At 43.3% G+C, this 22817-nt stretch overlaps 1 protein-coding gene and 1 long non-coding RNA gene across 5 annotated transcripts in view; one reads left to right on the plus strand and one right to left on the minus strand.

The window, feature by feature from the left end:
- Positions 1-1485: 1485 nt before the first annotated feature.
- Positions 1486-2973, minus strand: LOC139273337 (uncharacterized). Its single transcript, XR_011595073.1, has 2 exons — positions 2900-2973; positions 1486-2761 (listed from the first exon to the last, which is right to left on the minus strand). It is a non-coding gene; the product is annotated as an uncharacterized lncRNA (long non-coding RNA).
- Positions 2974-3172: 199 nt separating this feature from the next.
- Positions 3173-22817, plus strand: part of LOC139273303 (upstream-binding protein 1-like) — a 96907-nt gene continuing 77262 nt past the window's right edge. For 3 of the 4 annotated variants that reach the window (XM_070890045.1, XM_070890064.1, XM_070890055.1), the window contains exons 1-3: positions 3173-3706; positions 8319-8470; positions 19613-19689. In XM_070890045.1, coding sequence (XP_070746146.1) covers positions 3594-3706; positions 8319-8470; positions 19613-19689 — 342 coding nt within the window. In that variant the 5' untranslated portion in view covers positions 3173-3593. The other variant, XM_070890074.1, reaches the window with a different exon arrangement.

Genomic DNA, 22817 nt, shown 5'->3' on the forward strand with positions numbered 1-22817 from the left:
GTTCAGGACCTGGAATATTAGGTCCTTCATTGAAGCACCTGTGATCTCATCCCTTTTTGGCGTGGAAGCAAGTCATTCTCGATACGAGGGCCACCTATGATTATTGATAGATATCTATCAGAGAGAGTGGGGTATTTGTCTTTATAGCACTCCTCAGTGACTGATCCCTCTTTGGTTGTGTGAATGGGCAGTTCTTCCTCCCCAGTCCCATTGGATGTGCCTGTCTGTGTAACTGACATCAGGTAAAGGTGATAATGTCGTCGGCAGGTCCCAGGGAAAACGCCAGGTACACGGTGGCTCAACGGGAATCTTAAGAGCTTTCTCATTCTCTCGTTTCAGTGATCACTCGGCTGAACACCCCGGATCACATCACAAAATGCTCTTCTGGCACTCGCAACCCGAACAATACCATCAATACCCCAGCAGTAATAGCTACCTCCGGTAAGAATGTTGTTTCTGTATTTTGTATTACTTAGCTTGTTCTGTACACGGAGCTAGAGGATGCGTAATGCTCCGTCCTAAACTGAACTATTCAATCAGTAAAAAAAAACTCAAACATGATCTTTCTAACTGAATTCTTTCCTTCAAGCGCCGTTTAACTTTACGAACCCAGATTGTGGTTTGTTTCTCTCTCCCCCGCTGTTTACAGTGGCCTGGATCTGAAATATCACATTGATTGGCGTGTTGAATCTTAAATGTTCACACTCCCCTTTCATTCCCCAAAATCAAAACCACAACTAACGTTGTAAAACGCTTAAAACATCTTGCAGCAAGACGAATAGGTTCATGTTATGATTAAAACAAAAGATTGGAGATGCTGCGAACAAGAAATCGCAGAAAATGCTGGAGAGGCAGAGCAGGTCCGCGGAGAGGTCAGAACTATTAATGCTTTGGGTTCCGATAGTAACCGATCTGATGAAGGAAATTGCAGGATAAAAGCCGGTGGATGCAGATATTACTTGTTTCTGTCAAATCAAATGGAGGGGGTGGAGCGTTGGAGAGGGGGCCCAGTGGAATTGGGGATTGCTTTTCACTGCCCCAAGGTTTAGGAATTTTAACCCATCCCATTTCGGTGATTATTGCATCTTTGCCAGCCACAACAGATTTAGGCTGTGTTTTGTGCGGACTTTACGCATAAAATGACCAAGAACTTCTATATAACTTCAAAATTAAAACCTTTCCACAACTGCGAGCCGTCAGCAAACAAAAATTAATCTGGCTAACGTTTTCAGAATCGCGGTTGCAATTTGAATGGCCCAACAATTACCTTTTAAATCGAACACCTACTTACACTTGGCATCTTTAACTACTGGTGAATATGTGGGATAAAACACGTTTAAAAAAACCCCAAATAAAAATTAAGTTCTTTACTGTTCTGGATAATTAGTTTCGTAAGTTTCCTGAGCTTTCCAATGTGGTTATCGGCGTAAAATATTATAACAAGTTAACTCCTCGCTGAAATTAGAAATTCAGATCCACCAAATCTTAATTAGATTCGTTTTATTTAATACTTGTCTCTCTAAAACTGCTTTTCAGAAGGCCAAATATATCCTGATGCATTAGTGTTGTACTGGAAGAAAGTCTTTGACCCTAATTTCAGACCTGAAAAGTTTCCAATCAAGTGGCAATCCCACGAATTACAGGCACCCAGGTGCAACCGTGAGTTTAGAAGATTCAAAAGTCCGTGTGTTTGGTGTACAGTTTGGGCCTCTTCACATCTGGCTGCGAATTCATTTCAATTTCTGGCAGATCCACCAAGCGTGACTTTCTCGAATGACAATCGCTCCTCTTGGTTAAAATGTGATCAATCTTTGAAGTATGCCACATTCAGATATACGTTGGAGGGAAAATCCATCTGCTGTGTATTTCCAGTTACTTTTATTTCAGATTTCCACCTTACGCGCCCATTTAAACATATAGAACTGTTTAATGGAACAGGAGTAGGATATTCAGCCCCTGGAGCCTGTTCGTCATTCAATTAGATCATGGCTGATCTGTATCTTAACTTCATCTTCGTTCTGTAACCGTTGATCCCCTTGCCTAATAATCTATCAAAAGCAAAATATTTCGGATGCTGGAATCTGAAATAATCTATCAATCTGTTTTGACATTTTCACTTGACCTAGTCCAGCTTTTTAGGGAGAGATCCAGATTTCCATGGGTTTAAATGGACTAGCAATTTACACCCATTTACGCCTCTCCTAGACTCATCTTTTGTTTCTTTACTTCTGCCATTACTATCTCCTTTTGCTTTGTACAATCATACCGTTTGTCATTTGATCACTCCTGCATTGCACCCTATCACAAACCTTCCCTTTGGTTCTTTCCTCCCTCACCCCTTTCTCTGCCTCTGTACTTGCTTAAAATCTGTTACATCGAACTGCAACATTACCTTTGTTTCTCTCTCCACAAATGCTGCCTGACCTGCTGAGTATTTCCAGCATTTTCTGTATTTATTGTCATTAGCCTTGATCATAAATTGCTCTGTATGGTCATCGATTACTTCCATAGTTGCTCTTTCTCCTTTAGGCGGGCTGATTTCTGCAGTCAGACCTCGAGTCAGTACTATAGGGATAAATACATACTATCAATTTCTGGAATTCTTAAATAAAAACAGCTGGAGATCCGCAGCAGCTGGAAATCCACAGCAGCACGTTTCTTCTGGAATATACCCTACGCATCAACCTTCTTTCTTTCAGAGGCAAAATACTGCGGATGCTGGAAATCTGAAAATGCTGGAAATACTCAGGTCAGACAGCATCTGTAGAGAGAGAAACAACGTTAACATTTCAGGTCCTTTTTTTCGGATGCTAACTCACCTACCAGCTTCGATAGTTTTCTGGCCGCGCCGCAATTGGAGTGAGCTGGTATCTGAGGTCACTCCCCAAGATTTATTCACCTAACTTGTCGAGCTCCCATCCTGCTTCAACTGCTTTCGACAGACCCATTTTCCCACCTCCGCTCTGCACGTCAATCAACATCGTAGTGTGATAGAAACGTGCCTGCTTATTGGACAGCTGGCGGACGAGGTTAGGCGGTTAGGCGGTAGCTTTGCGCTGATTAGCCGAGAGGAGCTGTCAGTCAGACCGGGCCCCGTCCCACGCGTTTGCCGTTGGCTTGAGCGCTCGCGACGGCAGCGCGCGTAGTGACGCAGTTGTTCGGTCGGAGGCAACTGGGGGTGGGGAGGTGAGCGGCCATGTTTGTGCCGGAATCGGTGAGAACGCGGAGCGGCGGCGGCGACGGCATCGTCAGCCGCAGCAGCCGGCCGGGCTGTGCGTGAGCCCACAGCCAAGCGGAAGCTTGCCGTGCCGGCGTTACCGCGACTGGGAGGAGGACGCCGAGGAGCCGGCGGCAGTGTCTGGATCTGAAGCGTTGCCATGACCGTGTGAGCCGAGCCGGACTGGACTGGGGGAGCGAGCGAGCGCGCGTGACAGACAGAGAGTGAGGGCAGGCCGCCTCCTAGCAACCGGGTCCTAGCAACTGGGACAGCGGGGGGAGGGGGAGAGCGCGCGCGCGGACCGCCGCCTGCAAGCGCCCGCTCCCCTTACCCCCGGCGGCACCGCCCGGCCTGGGCTTGGCCGCCCTCTCTCACCATGGCTTGGGTGCTGAAGATGGACGAAGCCATCGAGTCCGGGCTGGTGCACGATTTCGACTCCAGTTTGTCCGGGATCGGCCAGGAGCTCGGCTCTGGGGCTTATAGCATGAGGTGAGAGGCCAGGGGGTGGGATGGAGGGGCTGCGTGAAGATTGGAGGGATCTCCTGGACCTCGGGGTCTTTTGTTCGGCAGCAGGAATCCGATGTGTGACTGAGATCGGGAACTTTAAGCCACCGGGCTCTGCTCTCCAGCAGCGACTAGGCTGTACGTATGCTGGGGTGTTCTTTATATGATTGCTAATTGTTTCATGGGCCTTTTCCTTCAATTTCATGTATTTTATAGCTGATGCTTTACAAAAAGTCAGATTCGATGTGTAAGTTCAATGTGCACCGTGTTAACTAGTTGAAATAGAGTTTAGATAATGAATTGGATTGCAAATGTATTGAAAATTCAACTCGCCACTCTTCCCTCCCCCGAAACAGCTGGAAATACACAACATATGAAATCAACAACTGTAGAACCGATAAGGGTTGATGTTTTAGGCATTAAAACAGAAAATGCTGGAAATCTCAGCGGGTCAGGCAGCATCTCTGGAGAGAAATAGAGTTACCTTTTCAGGTCGATGACCCTTCGTCAGAACAGGTTATCGACCTGAAACGTTACCGGCCAATTGATGGTAGTGGTGGAGACAATTTAGGGTAAAGAATTAAGACCATCACACAAAAGCAACTTCCATCAAGTTGTGTTTTTAATGTAGAATAATGTCCCAGTGTCCCCAGAAGCATAATATGAATAGTACAGGTACAATATAGTGTTTTTGTTTTAAGTATGATTTATTTTTTCGACAGTGTGTTGGTACCATTAGCTAAGTAAATGTAGCGACAGCACTGGTTTCAAGGCTCTCACTAGAATTGAGTGTATCCAGAAAAGATGGACTTGATGTTTTAATATATTTAAACAAATTATTATTGGAGAATGCAAAGACCAAGATTGATAAATATTTGAAAGAAAATTTACTGGAAATTTATAATCAGATATGGAATTGTCTCATTTCTTCATGTGCCTTTTGATTGTTTCCTCGTTTTAAAGTGGTAATTGCATTGGTACAACTGTTCTGAGTTGTACATTTCTATAATCTGAGTCCTTTACACCCTGGCCAGACAGTTACCACGGTGATATATTTTACAATAACATGTTTCAGACAACTATGGCTTGGATTTTGAGGTGGTAATGATGCCAAACCTGTCAGCGTTTGCCGTCATTGCCCCTCTGAAACTGACAGCAAGTTCTAGAGAGAGCGCATGCACACAGAAATCCAGAAGTTGCTGTCAGTGATTGTATGCTGTTGAGTTCCCCAGAGCCGGCAATCTTTGAGAAATCACTGAACTGACAAGACTGTGAACTTTTTCCCTGCAATATTGCTCTTTTTTTAATTAAAAAAAACAAAAACATTAAGCCTTGTTGAATGAGGTGTAACTGGGTTTTTAATGGCGTACTGGTTCACAATTATTGTTGAACAACTATTCTGGCCCTGAAAAAGTAATTTTATATTTGTGGAATGTCAAATTAAAAAAATTCCATAGTTTAAAAATGTTTTAATTTTATTTTTTAATTAAAAAGTTTGTTTATGATATCTAAGTTTCTACTTTAATCTTGTGTATGTCCCAATCTTTACTTCACTCTCTCAAATGATTAAAAAGTGAAGGAAAATCAGTGCTTTTTACTTCCTGGTTTGCTGTCTGAGAATTCTTTAATGTGATTGGCTGCTTATCCAGCTTGATGACATCACTGTTGGACACTGGAAATCCCTCAGACTTTCACCAGCATGAAATTAATGTCAGTAGAGCTGAAATTCATGCCACGGAGATCGTTAGATCTCTGTGGGCAGTTTTCTTCGAAGTCGATGATGACCACTGTGGAATGGTCAGCATCTGTATAGAGAACTACAAAAATTTACAGCACAAGGAGGAGGTGGTCATTCAGTACCATTGTGTGCCAGCTTTTTCTACACTCCAAAACTACTTCCCCTTGCCTGAGTCTCTCTCTATAGTCCAATTATTTTCCTGTGCTTCAGAATATTTTCTTCTCCAACCATTCACTGTGGCAAAACTTTCCATGCTTCAACAGCCCTCTATGTAAATACATTTCTCCGAATCTCTCTCCTCACTCATAATGGCAATTTTATGTTAATGGCCCCATGTCACTGATGGTCTTCCTCTATTTAATGTGAAAACCTTTCATAATTTCAAAACTTGTATTCAATCTCTTGGTCTTCTCTTCTCTAGTGGAAATGGTCCTAGTATCTTGAGTATCTGCTTATAACTGCACTTCTGTGTCTAGCTTCATCTTGGTGAACCTACACTTAATGCTTTCTATGGCTTCAGTGCTCTCTCTATAAGGGTACCCAAAACGGCATACGCTACTCTAATCGCTTTATGCAAATTCTTCATTATTTATTTACTCTTGTAATCAATGCCCCTATGTATAAAACCCAAAATGCTGTTGACTTTTGTGGCTTCATCGACCCACATTTGCACTTTCAGGGAATTATGTTTTGGAAACATACATTTTTCTGTTCATCCACATCCGTCAATGTCTTTCTATTTAGTGTACACTCCCATTCCTTTTCTGTCCTCCCAAAATGTATTAGTTCATACACTTATCTGTATTAAATTGCATCTGTTGCCTATTTCCCAATCCACTAACTTTGTTTTACTGGAATCTTCTACAGTTTTCCTCACTGTTTGCCAAACCTACTACTTTTGTTGCATCAGAAAATTTTGAGATTGTGTTCCCTATAGCTAAGTCTAAATTATCTATGTATACTGAGAATAAAGGTAGACCAGGCATTGACCCTTGGGGAACACTACTTCCACCCTTCTCCAACTCGAGCAGCACCTATTTAATCTAATTGTTTTCTTGCTGTCTGTCAACCAACTCTGTGCTGCTATATTTCCTTTTGGAACTGTTCTGATGCAGGGTTACATGCTTGAAATGTTTCCACAACTGAGATCAGCTAAATCGTCACAGATCCAAGATTGAATCTGCGATCTTCGGGTGTGTATGACCTGCTGGACCACCTTATAAGTCTGTAGGTGTATTTTTTTTCTGTACTTGTCTTGGGATTCTGCCATTTTATTTTTGATGGTCTCCTTGGCAACCCCTCCCAAAATACAAATTAGATTGAGATTCTTGGGATTTGAATTTAAAGCTTAAACTGCAAAAATTAAGCAAAATCTATTTTAGACCTTTTTATAAAGTGCCCTCTTTTACAGCAAGTTATCAGCAGCCTTCATACCTAGTTTAAAAGGAACAGCAGCAGATGGCTGATTTTATATTTTAATTTGTTTTTCCGGAATAACTCCCAATGCATGTGCTGTTAAATCTGTTTTCTTTTGCCTCGTGGCAGGCTTGTAGACCCAGTTCACCTGGAATGCAGGACTCTGCAAACTGAATTAAAGGAACAATATAAAAGTAGCTGGTGTAACCAGTAAAGGTCTTCATTTCATGAAACCCAAGAACTTAAGCAAACTGATTATTTTTACTGGTCCAGCCCCCAGGCAAGATGTACAAACATGGAGAAATTTTCAAGAGTAAAGTCAATTACTGTATCTGGAGAATTTAAAGGGATAAACCAAGTTTCGGTTTTTAGTTCTTTGCTGGCATTTACACTGATATTACTAATTGCAAACGAGGGGGTCTGACTTCCTGTGTTTACTGAAACTAGCTACCTTACTCCCAACAGCACTTTCCTGGATCTGGAATGATATTAGTTTGCGAACGTTGGATCATTTTCACTATAGACTACAGCTAACAGGTGGCACTTCACGTGCACATTTGTTGCATCCCTATAGTGTAAGATAAGGCACTTCAACAACATTGAGCAGTTAATGAATGATGTTGTCATGAACGGTCCAATCTGTCATTTTATTGGTTTCCCTTTCTGGAGTAAACATTTGTGTGGTTTTGCTTTTGCTCTCTTCTCCCTTTAATTGAAATAAGATATGCCTATTGAGTCTTCAATGAGAGTCAAAAGAGAAACTTTAATAACATTCCTTCTGGTAGCCTGTTCTGCTACTTGGGCGCTGGCAGTGTACTCAAATTGAAGGGAACAAATAACCAATCTAACAGTTTTTATAAGATGGTAGCTGTACATTACATGAGTCATTTCTACAACAGCCAACCGCGATACATGTTTGTTTGGTACCAAGATTACTTAGGAAATTTGTGTAACTCTCAGCATTTATAGTAGTGATGCAGTGCAGTTTCTTGTACACTAACTGAGGTATAACATATTGCTGGGTTAATTGAGGAACAAGTGATCTTGTTGTCCACATTAGAAAAAAAAATCCAAGTCTCAAAGTACCATTTAAAGCTTTAGAAGTACAAAATCTTATCCGTTAAACAAAATGTGAAAGATTCCATTTTTGCATGTGTTTAATAGTTTTTAGAGAGAATGGGAAATTTTGACAGTTTAATCAGCAGAAATAGGTTAATAATCTGAGTGTATGGTGTTTTAAAACTATGAAGTAAACCTTAGCATTATGCATTAGGTTTGAATTACACATTTTCTGGTTTGAATTATGTTTTTTTAAGTACTGAAGTGTAGTTAGAAGTAACTATTAATTTGTTCATTCTGTTGAACAGAATCTTTATTTACTTTTCTTAATTTGAATACTACCATTCTGCGGACAAAATTAATACTAACATTCTTGTTTTGCAGTGATGTCTTGGCACTGCCCATTTTCAAGCAAGAAGATTCTAACCTTCCTCTAGAGAATGAAACCAAGCATCCACCATTCCAGTATGTGCTCTATGCCGCCACATCTCCTGCTGTTAAATTACACGATGAAACTCTCACCTATTTGAACCAAGGTATATCTAAATACTTTGAAGAGGCTTAACTCCATGTTGTCTCGTGATGCTGGCAAACAGTGGTGTGTGTGGGAGTTGGGGGCAAGAGCTGAACCAAGTCGTCATTCTTTCCCTTCCCTTTGGTACTAGCCAGTAGTGAAGTACTTTTGAGAAATGTTCTGCTGTGTGCTTTTGAATAGACAGAATTTGTTGCAGCTCTGATGGGTTAGTTCAGGTGATGGACAGCCCATAGACAGAAACCTGCAGCTATTCTACCTTGTGTGGCATGACAGCTAGAGCAGATTGAAGTCATTTTTTGTGCCTGTAAACTCAGATCCATGGGGCAACAGGAATGCCAAATTTATTCTACAAATAAGGAAGACCTTAAAGCATAAGTAGTCTTCTCTAGAGTGGCATAAACTCAATATTGTATTATTCCCCATTATATTTATTTATTTGATGATTTAAATTCTTGTGGGACTTGAACTTGCCCATAGTGAATGACTGGGAGATCTCGTATGCAATATTGTTATTCCCCAGGAGCTTGAGATGTAGATTGCCAGTGTTAACGCCCAGAAATCTTGGCCTCCCCGAGTACGTACGGAGTTTCTACGGACCCAGGAAGGCAACGGAAAAGCCGTTTTTGGCGTGCAATGCGCATGCGCTGAAAACCGGCTTTTCCGGTCTCAAGTTTCTGGCTTGACAGATGGCACGCATCTCGGGAGCGAGGACATTCCCACGGCAAAGATTGGGCTATTTGCCCATTTCTTGTCCTGCGAATGTCCTTAAAACTCTCGCGCCTGGTAAAAGCGTAAGATTTTAAAAACATATTAAAATAAAATTTAAAATACATATTTATTTATTTACAGGTAATTTTAGTTTAAGCCATAATTAAAACTTTTTTAAAAAATCGGCAACTTTAAAAAAAAAAACACATTTCTATCAGCTTTCATTTATTTCTATAGTGTATTTGAGTTTTTTTAAATGTTTTATGTAGTGTTTGGGGTATTTCTCATTCATAGTAATAGGAGTTTTGGACTTGCGAAACTCCTATTACTATGAATGAGAATTTACTATATCTGATTGGCTGCCCAGAGCCATGTGACTCCAGCTCCAGGCCTGCGCACGTCCCGATGTGCATGCGCTGCGACGTGCAGTCAGGAGAGGCCTCCGGACCAGGATCTCGCATGGGCGCAGCAGCTTCAGGTAGGTGCGCTTCTTTTTTCTAGAATCCAGTCGAACGTCCGCCGGAAGGAGAAACCGGGATTTCTGAGCCAATATATGTTTCTGGCATTGCATAGAATCAGACAGCACAGAGGGAGGCCATTCAGCCCTTTGTACCTGTGCCAGCTCTTTGAAAGAGCTATCAAATTAGTCCCACTCCCCTGTTCTTTCCTTTTGAAGTTTAGATCCAATTTATTTTTTAAAGTTATTATTGTCTCTGCTTCCACCACCCTTTAAGGCAATGCATTCTGGATCATTACTCGTTAATTAAAAAAAAATCTTGTCATCTCCCCTTCGGTTCTTTTGCCAATTTTCTTAAATCTGTGCCCTCTGGTTACTAACCAGTGGAAACCATTTCTCCTTATTTACTCTATCAAATCCCTTTCTGGAGGATATTATTGACTTCCTTCTTCATCACCTGGCTTCTCGAGCTCCCATACAGGTCATTCACAAACAGCAGCTGGAATAGGTGGAGATCAGCCAGATCAGTTGACACTTTAATACTAACTATTATGCTGTCTGAGCAGCCATTTAACTTTCTTTGTAAGCGTGACTATCGTGGAACTGTCTCAGCAGAGAATAAGTGTTTAAACTCTTGGGCATTTTGGCTTTTAAATACTACTTCGAAGGATGAGTCAAAGTGTCAATATTTGCTTAAAGTTGTCACTTGAAGGATTCTGCCAAATTCATCATTGGCTGCTGTCCAGAAAGAAACCTTGCTTTTGCCCCTCGGGTTCTGTACATGTCAGTGTGTTACCAGCACTGTAAAACGTTAGGTGGCAGGAAGTAGTAGTTCTGGTAATGATTGTTACTTGTCTGACAGTGATTTCAGCTCAGACAGCAATGTGAGAACCTGTTTGTCTAAACAGGTTTATCAGAACATGTGTGTATAAAATAGTTTATACAGTTCTCTTTTCCTGCTTGACATTGGTTGGTGTCATAGTTTGTATGTTCTTCACAATGATGAAGCATAGGAAGACCTTTTAGTAGTAGAAAATATAAATATAAACTAGAAACCAGTAGATGCTGGAAATCTGAAATAAAAAAAATGCTGGAAATACTCAGCAGGTCAGGCAGCATCTGTGGAGTGAGAAACAGTTGCTCAGGTTGGTGACCTTTTAGAACGGGGAAAAAGTTAGAGATGGAACAGGTATTAAGCAAGTACAGAGGCAGGGAAAGAGGGGATGAAAGAACAAAAGGGAAGGTCTATGGCAGGGTGGAAGGTAGGAGTGATTAAATGACAAAGGATAATGGGACCATATAAGAGACAAAGATGGGTCTCGAGTAGTGGTTCTCAAACCTTTTTGGTTGAAGGACACCTTTTCAAATGGATTAGTAATCACTGACACCCCCCCCTCCCCCCCCGCATCTAAATTACAATACTATATAATACTCACAATAAGAAAATGCTGCATGAAGAGTGTTTTAATAATGCTTTTAAGAAAACAGGTATTTCAGTGAGATGGGTGTGCCTACTTCTCTCACCAATTCTGGATAATCCGCAGCAACAGATGACCACTATTGGCTTTAAAAATTGTCTCGCACTAAATAGCTGTTAGCAGGCTGGCCAAGGTGAGCGAGGGCAAAAACACCTTTGCACATGCTGGGATGGTGATGGAAGCATGACTCATCGCCAATATTCACTTTAAACTGCACTGCTGCGCAGTGCTCCAGGGGACTGTTGCTGCCGGTTTTTCAATGCAAATACTGTGTATGCAAGGCCCAAGCTGCCCCTTGAAGGGGCCGGGCGGTGTCAAGAAAAATGATGGGGGACATTGCTCATTGCTCATTGCTCATTGCCACAGTGCTCTACTGGCATGTCCTTTAACAGCTGCACTGTGGGATTGTACGTGTTTGCGTGAACATGTTCAGGCACATGTTTGAAGGGCCCCCGCAAGCACTCTGATCACATGTCTGATGTGTGGCTCAGGGTCGTGGTGAGGGAGAGAAATCGGCTCAACTGGCAGAGAACGCATGTTGCAAAGTGGGGGGGGGGGGGGGTGCGGGCGGGCGGAGGCCCAGCCATTTAGAATAATTCGCAAGAACTGAATCAGTGTTGGTTTTATAAAGAGTAGCAGGCTTGAAATTACCCGATTTTATGGTCACTGGAATTACTGATCGGTTTCACGAATCAAGTCGAGTTGCGATATTTCGTCCGTTCGGCCGGGGGATAGGGTCGGCGTGAAAAGCACCGGGAGGGAGGGAGATGTCGGCAGAGCCTGGCCGCAGTAAAGCGGGTTGAGATATTTTGGCCGTTCGGCCAAGGGATAGGGTTGGCGTGAAAAGCAGCGGGCGGGAGGGCGACGTCAGCTGAGCCCCAGCACGCAGACAGCAAAGAGCTGCGATATTTCGGCCGTTCGGCCAGGGGATAGAGGAGGCCTGAAAAACACCGGGAGGGAGAGCCAGCCAGCCAGCACCTTTTGAAAGTTTAATTTTTACTTCAAGTATGGGTGCTGCATTATCAACACCACGGATTATGCAATAGTTCTCCATCAATTCGCTGCATAGGAGAGAATTGATTAAAGCTCACCGCACCAGGAACGTCATAGCTCGTAGGCTGATGGGCAGGAGGCCTTACCCACAACGGCAATATTTAGTCAGGCGTTGGTACCTGGACATGAGCGAGGCTGATTGTGTCAAAAGGCTGCGTTTCCACAAAGAAGTTGTCGTTGAGGTCTGTGATATGCTGAGAGCAGATTTACAGCCGAGAAGCAGAACGCCGACTGCCTTGTCTGTTGAAGTGAAGATTATAGCTGCACTTTCCTTCTATGCCTCGGGATCGTTTCAAGCTACAACTGGAGATGTGTGCGCCATCTCTCAACGTGCAATACATGCCTGCGTTTATCAGGTCACGGCTGTACTGTATGTGCGGAGGAATGACTTCATCAAATTCCCAATGACCAGCCAACCGATGCATGTCAGGGCTCTGGGGTTCTTAAAGATTGCTGGCTTCCCAAAGGTACAGGGCTACATTGATTGTACCCACATCGCCTTGCGAGCACCTGTGGAGGATGCTGACCTGTTCAGGAATAGAAAAGGCTTCCACTCCATTAATGTACAGCTTGTGTGTGACAACATACATCGCATCATGTCAGTTGATGCAAGATACCCTGGCAGCACCCATGATATGTTCATCCTACGCGACAGCGTTATATCTGCCATGTTTCAGCAGCAGCCAGAAGGGCAGAGCTGGCTACTGGGAGACAAAGGGTACGGCCTCGCCACCTGACTCATGACGCCCCTATGCATAACACGGACGGAAGCTGACCATCAATACAACATGTCGCACATTGTGACGCGCGGCATCATAGAGAGGACCATTGGCATCTTGAAACAGCGTTTCCAATACCTGGACCATTCCAGAGGCCACTTGCAATACTCCCCTGAGATTGTCAGTCACTTCACTGTTGTGTGCAGCATGCTGCATAAGTTGGCCATCATGAGGCAGCAGGAGCTGGTAGTGGAACCAGAAGACCCACATGAGGGGAGAGTGCCTGATAGTAATTTGGAAGAGCAGGATGAGGAAGATGACGACGATCAGGAAAGTGCCTGATGCCGGAGCACGAGGTTGGAGGAGGGCCGTCCATCGTGCTCCTTTAACGACTGCTCGAGCCTTGCGCCAGCAGCTCCTCCGTGAACGCTTCAATTACTGATGCCTGAAGGCTCAGCGACAACTGTTCCGCATGGACATGTTTATTTTTTGGAGTTGTTCCTATGTTGTATTGTGTTAATGGAACATGATTCAGTTTTAATGTAAAAATACTTTATTGAAAAGTTCACGTTAGTGTAATAAAATATTTCTTGTATCAAACTTTACTTTAATATGACTCTTTAAAACCACTTATAAACTTGTAAAGTTAAAAAAGTTGCAAAACAATTTCAGTGTGAAAAATCTTACACTCAAGATCACTGAAACTTCAAATCACTTTTTAGGTGCAAAATTAAATAATTTACAAAATGTAAGAACATTGACACTCTAAGATCACTTAAAAACCCTAAGATCACATAAGTTGTAAAGTTACAAAACTTACAAAACAATTTCAATTTGAAAAAAGTTACTACAGTTACATCAAGAACAAGAGCAAAAGCAGCAAAGAAAGGTTGCAATCATCTCTCATCCACATCTTGGTAAATGTTCACTTCTTCATGGGGGTGTAATTTGATTGGCCGGTCTGCGTGCCCTTATTGCAGCAGCTACCTCACCCAGGTCCTCTCTGATGGCCTGTGCCGTCACTTGTATGCCCTCCCTGACGGCCTGTGCCGTCACGTGCACTCCCTCTGACATTCCCTCCCTCATTTCACGTGTCATTACTGCTATTTCTTCCGTCAGTCCCATTACCTCTTCACCCACTGCACTGACGCTGCCCACGAGTGATCGGTAAGGTCATTGCTCTCCACACCCAATGCCACAACCTGACCCACATCTGTTGCATGCTACATTTCAGGAGAGCTGTGTTTCAATTCTCCTCCTTCTCTGCCTGGGTCTGCCTCGCGGCACCACTCCAGTGAGAGGCGCAGGCTGGGATGGTGAGGCCCTGGGTGTTGCTGCCGGCACCACTCCAGTGGGAGCCGCAGGTTGGGATGGTGGGGTCCTGGGTCTTGCATGCGGCAGCACTCCAATGGGAGGCGCAGGCTGGGTCGGTGGGGCACTGGGTGTACACTGCTGCATTACACCACCAGCACCCGCAATGTTGGAATCTGTGAAACCATAGAATATCGGACCAGAACCAATGGAAATGGGAGGCGCAGGCTGGGACGGTGGAGCACTGTGTGTAAAATGCTGCATTACACTACCACCACCAGCACCACTGGGACCTGCAATGTCGGAATCTGTGAAACCATAGAATGTCGGACCAGAACCTATGCAAGGGTTTGAAACACTGATGTCCGTTGATGTGGGTTCATAAATATTAAGTTCTAAAGTCTCCCTGAAGACATTTCAGTCAACCCCTGCAGCCACCCTCTGGATCGTCTGCATCTGGTTCTTCTGGTTGTTCTTCTGTATGTTCAGGATCTTCAGGATTGGCGGCATCTTCTGCAAAATATATCAGAACAGTCAAATGGTTAGCAGCACAGGAGGGGGCAGGATGGGTGGCATGAGTACTCTCTCACATAGCAGGCCAGGCAGCAGGTTGATTTGAAGGGCCACGATGCATTTTCAGGACTTACTCTCTCCCTCGTGTGTGGGCCCAGCTTGTGCAGTACTGATTGCTTTTCTCCATGCACGACTCATCAAATAAGTGACCCTCTGTTTCAAGGGTGTTAGTGGATGCAGATTTGGCACGCCGCCTCCTGTTCGAGTTCTTTCCCTTTTATTGTGGGCCAATTTCTTCTGCAAAGATTAAAATATAACTTTTTACAGAGTGCGTCTTTCTGCAGGGTGGGACGTATACAGATGGTCACATTTACAATTTAGATTCCATTGAAAAATGAAAATATTGCTTACACTAACTACTTGACCAAGGTCGTGCCATTTCTTTTTACACTGGCTTCCAGATCTCCTGGTATGCACCACTGCGCAGTAATCTTCTGCAACTAGGTTCCAGGGTTTCTTCATTTCTTTGGGTGGCACTTTTGTGCGTCCTCTGTTGCTGGTATCCAGCTCCTGCCATCTCTGCTCAATGACATGCACTAGTGTCCACTTCCTCATGCAAGAAATTCTTCATTCTTGGTGGATGTTGTTCCATTGCTCTATTAAATTGACACTCTGATTTTTCAAAACACACAGTCCTTATTTTGCATGCACCTATGCAGCACTTGTTATGGAAGTTTAGCAGCAACAAACAGCACTCACTGATTCCAGCAACTGATTTCTTCCACAGTACTGCTAACAGCACTCCTTCAGGCACAAAAAATCAGTCAGAAGGCTTTGCACAGCTCCACAAAACCAAAAATCACTCTTCTGCATGTACTTTTAAAGATGGCCGATTGCCAGTGTTTGTGTGCCATTGCGCATGCGCGCACGCTCCAACGCGCATGTGCAACGCTGCCGGCACTCAATGATGCTGGGCCCTAGCCCTGCCCCCCTGCCAGCAGTGCTTGCTTACAATGCCTTTGCTCCGCCCCAGCAGCTCCTGCTGCGCTTCGGTGCGCCCAGCTGGAAATGGCCCTACAGATATCGGAGAATCGCGAGGTAAGTATTTGGTGCTTTTTTGTTCCACAAATTAGGCGGGCTTCTCCGACGTGCGCCATTCTAGCGGGGATCCTAAACTTGAGCCCTTTATTTGGAGATGTACATTTGCCGTTGTAGATTGCAATTCTTGTGTGCAGAGTAGATGCTATTTTGTGTACCTTTCATCTATCGGCATGATACATTCATCACCGGTATTAGTTATAATATAGAAAATGTATACGCAGGTTCACCAGAATGATCAGACTTAAAGGGTTAAATTGAGGACAAGTTGCATTAACCTGGTTTATATTCCCTTGAATTTAGAACAGTGAGAGATGATCTAATCGAGGTGTTTAATAATTCGACAGCACAGAGAAACTTTTTCTTCCAGTGGGGGAATCTAGAAGAAGAGAGCCTAACCTTAAAATTGGAACCAGGCCGCCATCAGGGAACACTTGATTGCACTCAGACAGTAGTGGAAATCTGTAAATTATACTCCAATTGAAATTTGCAAGACTGAGATTTAGATTTTTGGATACGGATATTAAGGGATATGGAGCAATGATGGGTAAATAGAGTTGAGGTACAGATCAGCCATGTTATAATTTAATGGCGGAACAAGCGCGAATGGCTTAGTGGCCTACTCCTGTTCCCGTGTTCCAATGCAGAATTCACCCATACAGGTAACTGTTGCATATTCTATTGCACCTGAGCCTTGTAGATGATTGAGAAGCTTTTGAGGGGTCAGAAATACATATTATTTTGTAAAAGGTTACAGATATGGTAGCATAATTTAATATGAACAGAATACAGAATGAGTTGGGCTAGAGGAGAGTGGCGGGGGGGAAAGCGCGGTTGATCAAACAATTTCTCAATTGCATTGTTTCCAGTGTTGCCAATAATCATGTCAGGCAGCATCTGTGGAGAAAAAGGTTGGGTTAATGTTTCACGTCGATGACCTTTCATCAGAACTGAGAGTTTCTAGCTTTTTCTGTTTTTATTTTAGATTTCATAGAATCATACAGTACAGAAGGCGGCCATTCGGCTCCTCATGCTTGTGCGGCTCTTTGCCCATAGCCCTGCAATGATTTCCTTTTTAAGTATATATCCAATTCCCTTCTGAAAGTTACTATTGAATTTGCACCACTCTTTCAGGCAGTGCATTTCAGATCATCATAACTTGTTGTGCAAAATACATTTCCTCACCACCTTCGATTTCTAGCAACTGCAATATTTTTGTTTTTTCTTTAGTGGTAATGATCACTACTTTATCGTCGTTTTGCACTGAACCATTATTGGTACAGTCTGATTTGAATTCAAAGTTCCCACATTACAACAGTGACTACATTTCTAAAGTACTTCATTGGCTGAAAAGCGCTTTGAGACCAGAGGCTTGTGAATCTGTGGAATTCTCTGCCCAGGGAAGCAGTTGAGGCTAGCTCATTGAATGTATTCAAATCACAGATAGATAAATTTTTAACCAATAAGGGAATTAAGGGTTATGGGGAGCGGGCGGGTAAATGGAGCTGAGTCCACGGCCAGATCAGCCATGATCTTGTTCAATGGCGGAGCAGGCTCGAGGGGCTAGATGGCCTACTCCTGTTCCTAATTCTTATGTTCTTATGAGACAGCCGGTGGTTGTGAAAGGCGCTATATAAATCCAAGAGCGAGAAATTCCATTTTAGGTCATAGCGGTATTTTTCTGCCAAAAGTACCACTGATTTTGAGGCCTAATATTCGGGAAAAAATGCACCCTGCGGTAATTAACGGCATTGCACGAGGATTCACGGCGCAAACCGCAAAATTTCTGCAACTTTTCTCCGCTGCGAGTTGGGCTGAGGGAGGGGAGAAAACACCCCCCAAAAAATTCCAAAAAATCAGAAAACATTCACAAGACCCTTTTCTAGCGAACCGCTGCAAACAAATTAAAAATTAAAAACTTGTGTTTCAAAACCTGCCTGTAGCCGACAGAGTTATCAAAAATTTGTGTATGTGGCATTGTCATTTTGACTGAAACCAAAAGACAGAAAAGTTGTCTTGATAATTGACAGACCTGGGGCTCACGCAAAGTGTCTGCATCTAGTGCAAACTGCTCTTGGAACATTAAATTTATCCCGCCAGCAGTCTAGGATCTCCTTCATGCACCGATGTTGCAACTGCCAGTAGACATTGAGTTTTGAATCTATTGTTGGTGTTAATAAGGAAGTCATAAAAACGGAGTCGGGATAAATGGTTCAGTCTCGGGTTGGCAATCAGTAATTAGTGGGGTACTGCAGGGATCAGTGCTGGAAACCCAACTATTTACAATCTATATTAACAACCTGGAGGAAGGGACTGAGTGTAACATAGCCAGGTTTGCTGACGATACAAAAGATGGGAGGAAAAGCAATGTGTGAGGAGGACTCAAACAATCTGCAAAAGGACATAGACTAAGTGAGTGGGAAAAAATTTGGCAGATGGAGTATAATGTTGGAAAGTGTGAGGTCATGCACTTGGGCAGAAAAAATATCAAAGAGCAAGTTATTATTTAAATGGAGAAAAACTGCAAAGTGCCGCAGTACAGCAGGACCTGAGGTACTTGTGCATGAAACACAAAAGGATAGTATGCAGGTACAGCAAGTGATCACAAGGTCAATGGAATCTTGGCCTTTATTGCAAAGGGGATGGAGTATAAAAGCAGGGACAGCTACAGCTATACAGGGTATTGGTGAGGCCATACCTGGAATACTGCGTGCAGTTTTGTTTCCATATTTACGAAAGGATATACTTGCTTTGGAGGCAGTTCAGAGATAGTTCACTAGGTTGATTCTGGGGATGAGAGGGTTGACTTATGAGGAAAGGTTGAGTAGGTTGGGCCTCTATTCTGGAATTCAGAAGAATGAGAGGTGATCTTATCGAAACATATAAGATTATGAGGGGACTTGACAAGGTGGATGCAGAGAGGCTGTTTCCACTGATGGGGGAGACTAGAACTAGAGGGCATAATCTTAGAATAAGGGGCCGCCCATTTAAAACTGGGATGAGGAGGCATTTCTTCTTCTGAGGGTTGTGAATCTGTGGAATTCGCTGCCTCAGAGCTGTGGAAGCTGGGACATTGAATAAATTTAAGACAGAAATAGACAGTTTTTAAACGATAAGTGGGCAGGGAAGTGGACCTGAATCCATGATCGGATCAGCCATGATCGTATTGAATGGCGGAGCAGGCTCGAGGGGCCGTATGGTCTATTCCTGCTCTTATTTCTTGATGTCCAGATTGCTGGCTGACATGGAAACTGTTGATGCTGTGCGGGAGGATGTTGTTGCCAGTGGAAGCAAGAATGAGGAGGCTCTGAAGTTGACAGAAGTAGAGGAACAGCCTGTACTACCGCCATCTTGACCAAATCTGTGTGATTCCTGAGGAAATGGCTTACAACCAAGCCAGATGTCTTGATAGAATCTTGATAGAACTTCGTGCTAAATAGACGTCACAATTTTGTGGATTAATGTGCTGTTGGCAGGAAGTAAACCATAATCAAATAGAATTGTGCTAATTTATAGAACCTTGCAACTTATGCAAGGTTTGATCATGTTTATTTCAATAGCAGCTTTGATATCATATATGAATGCCATCTTAGTGGTCCTCTAGATTTTGCTGTGCTGTTCCAGTGGTTTTGCATTATTTGCACTAGTGGATTATTTTCAACCAAAAATTAAATTAAGTAGTCTGTAGTGGTGATTACCTTGCAATTGGTTCACACTGAACCACGTTACTGGAAATGATCATTACTTTGTAGTTGGTTTTGAATTAAGACTTTTGTCATTTATAACGAACATCTGAACTTCAACAGGTCAATCTTATGAAGTCCGAATGCTGGATAACCGAAAAATAGGAGATTTACCAGAAATAAGTGCAAAAATGGTTAAGGTGGGTCACCTTTTTATTAAATGACAAATGGTTTCATAAATGACTGCATGGATGTAAATATAACAGAAGACTAAAGCATGTTGATGTATACTTAATTGTAACAATTTGAATATGTGCTTCTTTGGTAAATAATATAAATGTAGACTATAGGCGAGAAGCTTTTGTCTGGGTGGATGTGAATTCCCACTAAAGCAGCAATAAGAAAGTCGCTAGTTTTTAAACCCCATTTCTTACAATTTGTCAAAGACTTTCCTCCTTTTGTTGAGTCCAGGATAGAAGCATTCTTCCATATATTTAAACTATACTTTTGGTAGTCAGTCCTTTTCGGTTTCTGCTTTGCACCTCCCTCTCCTGTGTTCTTTATGTTGGACATTATGATGCAAGTTGTTGTAGACAACTGTTTGATGTTTGCAGTACCTTGACCGTTAAGGTTTACAAATGCATTTAGTGAAGTTGTGTTAACTGAAGTTGATCAGCTGTTAACCAAAAAGTTGAGAATTTGGGTCTAATAACGTATCAAGTGATCTGCTTGCTACAGTTGGTGTATTTCATCACTTTTCATCCAGTTGCTTGGTGGATTTCCCTTTGTACAGGGAATAGGGGGAAGCTGATGACATTTGCTAATATGTGTAGGGGAGTACAACAAGTAGGATCAATAATTCAAATGTGCTAATATATCAGTCAGGTAAATAGATTTGAAAATACTGAAGAGCTGCACACTGTACTATGGGCTAGACTTTCCACCACATCGCCCATATATCACCCAAAACAGACCTCTATTGCCCATTTTGAGCAAAAAAATGGAAATTAGGTCAGAAACATCGCCGGAAAAATAAGCCCCCAAGTTTCAGCTCCCTTCGCCGAGCTGATCGCCCACACATGACCGATTTGAAGTTTTGGCACATGGCCAGGCTGATCGCTCGCCGAGAACATTGCTGGATAATAGTTGCTTTTCCTGGGCTTTACTGAATGAACTGGGCACTACAGACGCCATTTTGAAGTTCGGAGGAAGGGTGGAGACAGCTTTAAAAAAATCGATCTGAGATAGTTGTGACTTATTTAAGGGTCCTTTATAGATAGATCTACTCAGATTATTACTTATATTTAATTGTACTAATAGTAGCTTAGTGGATTAGGCATTTTTTAGTGAAAAGTGTATTTATAGCAAGTGAAAATAATTATTGATAGTGATTGGGCCTAGTGTTAGACTGGGGATCGTATAGAGAGAGTAGTTTAATAGATTCGGCATTTTTTAGTGAAAAGTGCATTTATAGCAAGTGAAAATAATAATTAATAGTGATGGGGCCTATGCTTTCTGTGCCATTACTCGTAATTGCTCACACGCTGGTTTCTGAAAGGATCAATCGAAGAGGTGGCATGGTAATGTGTAGATAGAGACAGAGGAGGCGAGCATACAGCCAATGAAGGTACTTGGAAAAGCAATCTTACCTCAACTTGTCTGAAAACACATCTTAGGAAGCTGTGCTTCCAGAGGAGGTCATCGATGAGATTTGTGAGCACGTCAAGGGGGATTTGCAGCTTTCCAGCATCATTGGAACCGCACTGTCCGTTGAGGTAAAGGTTTACTGCAGCACTAGCCTTCTAAGCATCGGGATCCTTTCAGGCTTCAGCTGGTGACATTTGTCGTATCTCTCAGCAGACCCACACACTGCTGCATTTGACAGGTGACTGAAGCCCTTTACGCTCAAAGAATGAACTTTCTAAGCTTCCCGATGACCAGGGAGGCACAGACTGGGAGGGCTTTTGGTTTCTCCAGAATAGCAAACTTCCCCAAAGTGCAGGGAGCAATAGACTGCACGCACATCGCCCTGAAAGCGTCTTTACAGAACGCGGAGGTGTTTCGTAACAGAAAGGGATTCCGCTCCCTAAATGTGCAGCTTGTTGTTGACCACAGCCAACTCATTCTGACAGTTAATGCTACATTTCCTGGCAGCATCTATGATGCGCACATCCTGCGTGAGTGTGCTATCCCTGACCTGTTTGTTAATCAACCAGAAGGTCACGGTTGGATGCTGGGGGATAAGGGATATGGCCTTGCCAGCTGGCTGATGCCCTACTGCGTAATCCCGTCACTGGAACAGAGAAAAGTTACAATGAAAGCCACATAGCAACACGCAACATCGTCGAGTAGAGAATTGGAGTCCTAAAGCAGTGCTTCTGATGCCTGGACCACTCTGGTGGCAGCCTACACAGTACCACCCTGACCAGGTCACTGAGTTTATTGTGGTGTGTTGCATGCTACATAACCTAGCAATAAGGAGAGGACAGCAAATGCCTGATGGGGCTGCAGATCCACCTCTAGAAGGTGGTGAGATGGAAGAGCCAGCCGGCAAGAAGGAGGAGGAGGAGGAGGAGGTGGAGGTGGAAAAGGAGGCTAGTTGAGGACCTTGGGGAGGACCAGCCTGGCGATGCAGCCGTGGTCCGTCCACCCCCCTCCTCCCCCCCAGGAGAACAGTACTCTGTTGGAGTTACCCGGCTGCAAAGATATTGCATCAGCAGCTCATAAATGAACGCTTTGCATGAACTTACATTGGGGATAGTCACAGTTACGCTTAAACAAAAGTTGCATTTGTGTTGAGTTTCGTTTGAGTTACGTTTTAGCCTTGCCTGCACTGGCCTGGCCGTTGTAGTTCAACATTTGCATTAATGCATAACTTAAGTAATGTTATTGCAAGAGAATGAAGAACACGTTAAATTGTGCAAAATGCCTAAGCTAGCTAACCTTATTAATCAGAGAATGCACAACAATTGTTAAAATCAATAAAATAAATTTATTGCCAACAAATTTTGCTAAAATATTTTTCAACCCCACCCCCCCCCCACCCACCCCATCCCCAACTATGAACGAACATTAACAATAAAAATCAATTCCACCCTCCCTCCTTGCGGCCACGTTTCCCTCCAGGTCGTTTACCCCCCCCAGTGAAGTAGCACCACCCGCCCGTCTTGGTCCCCGCAATCTGAGACAAAGCTGGCAGGCGACGGAAAGACTTCCTGCCGTGGTGAGGTGTTGGCGTGGGAGACGAAGCAGGCTGCTTGTCTTCCGAGTCGAGGAACTGTATCCTCCATACTGAGTGCTCGGGGTTTGACTCATTAACAACGCAACA

This window comes from Pristiophorus japonicus, chromosome 1 (assembly GCF_044704955.1).
Source record: "Pristiophorus japonicus isolate sPriJap1 chromosome 1, sPriJap1.hap1, whole genome shotgun sequence".
Taxonomy (NCBI): Eukaryota; Metazoa; Chordata; class Chondrichthyes; family Pristiophoridae; genus Pristiophorus; species Pristiophorus japonicus.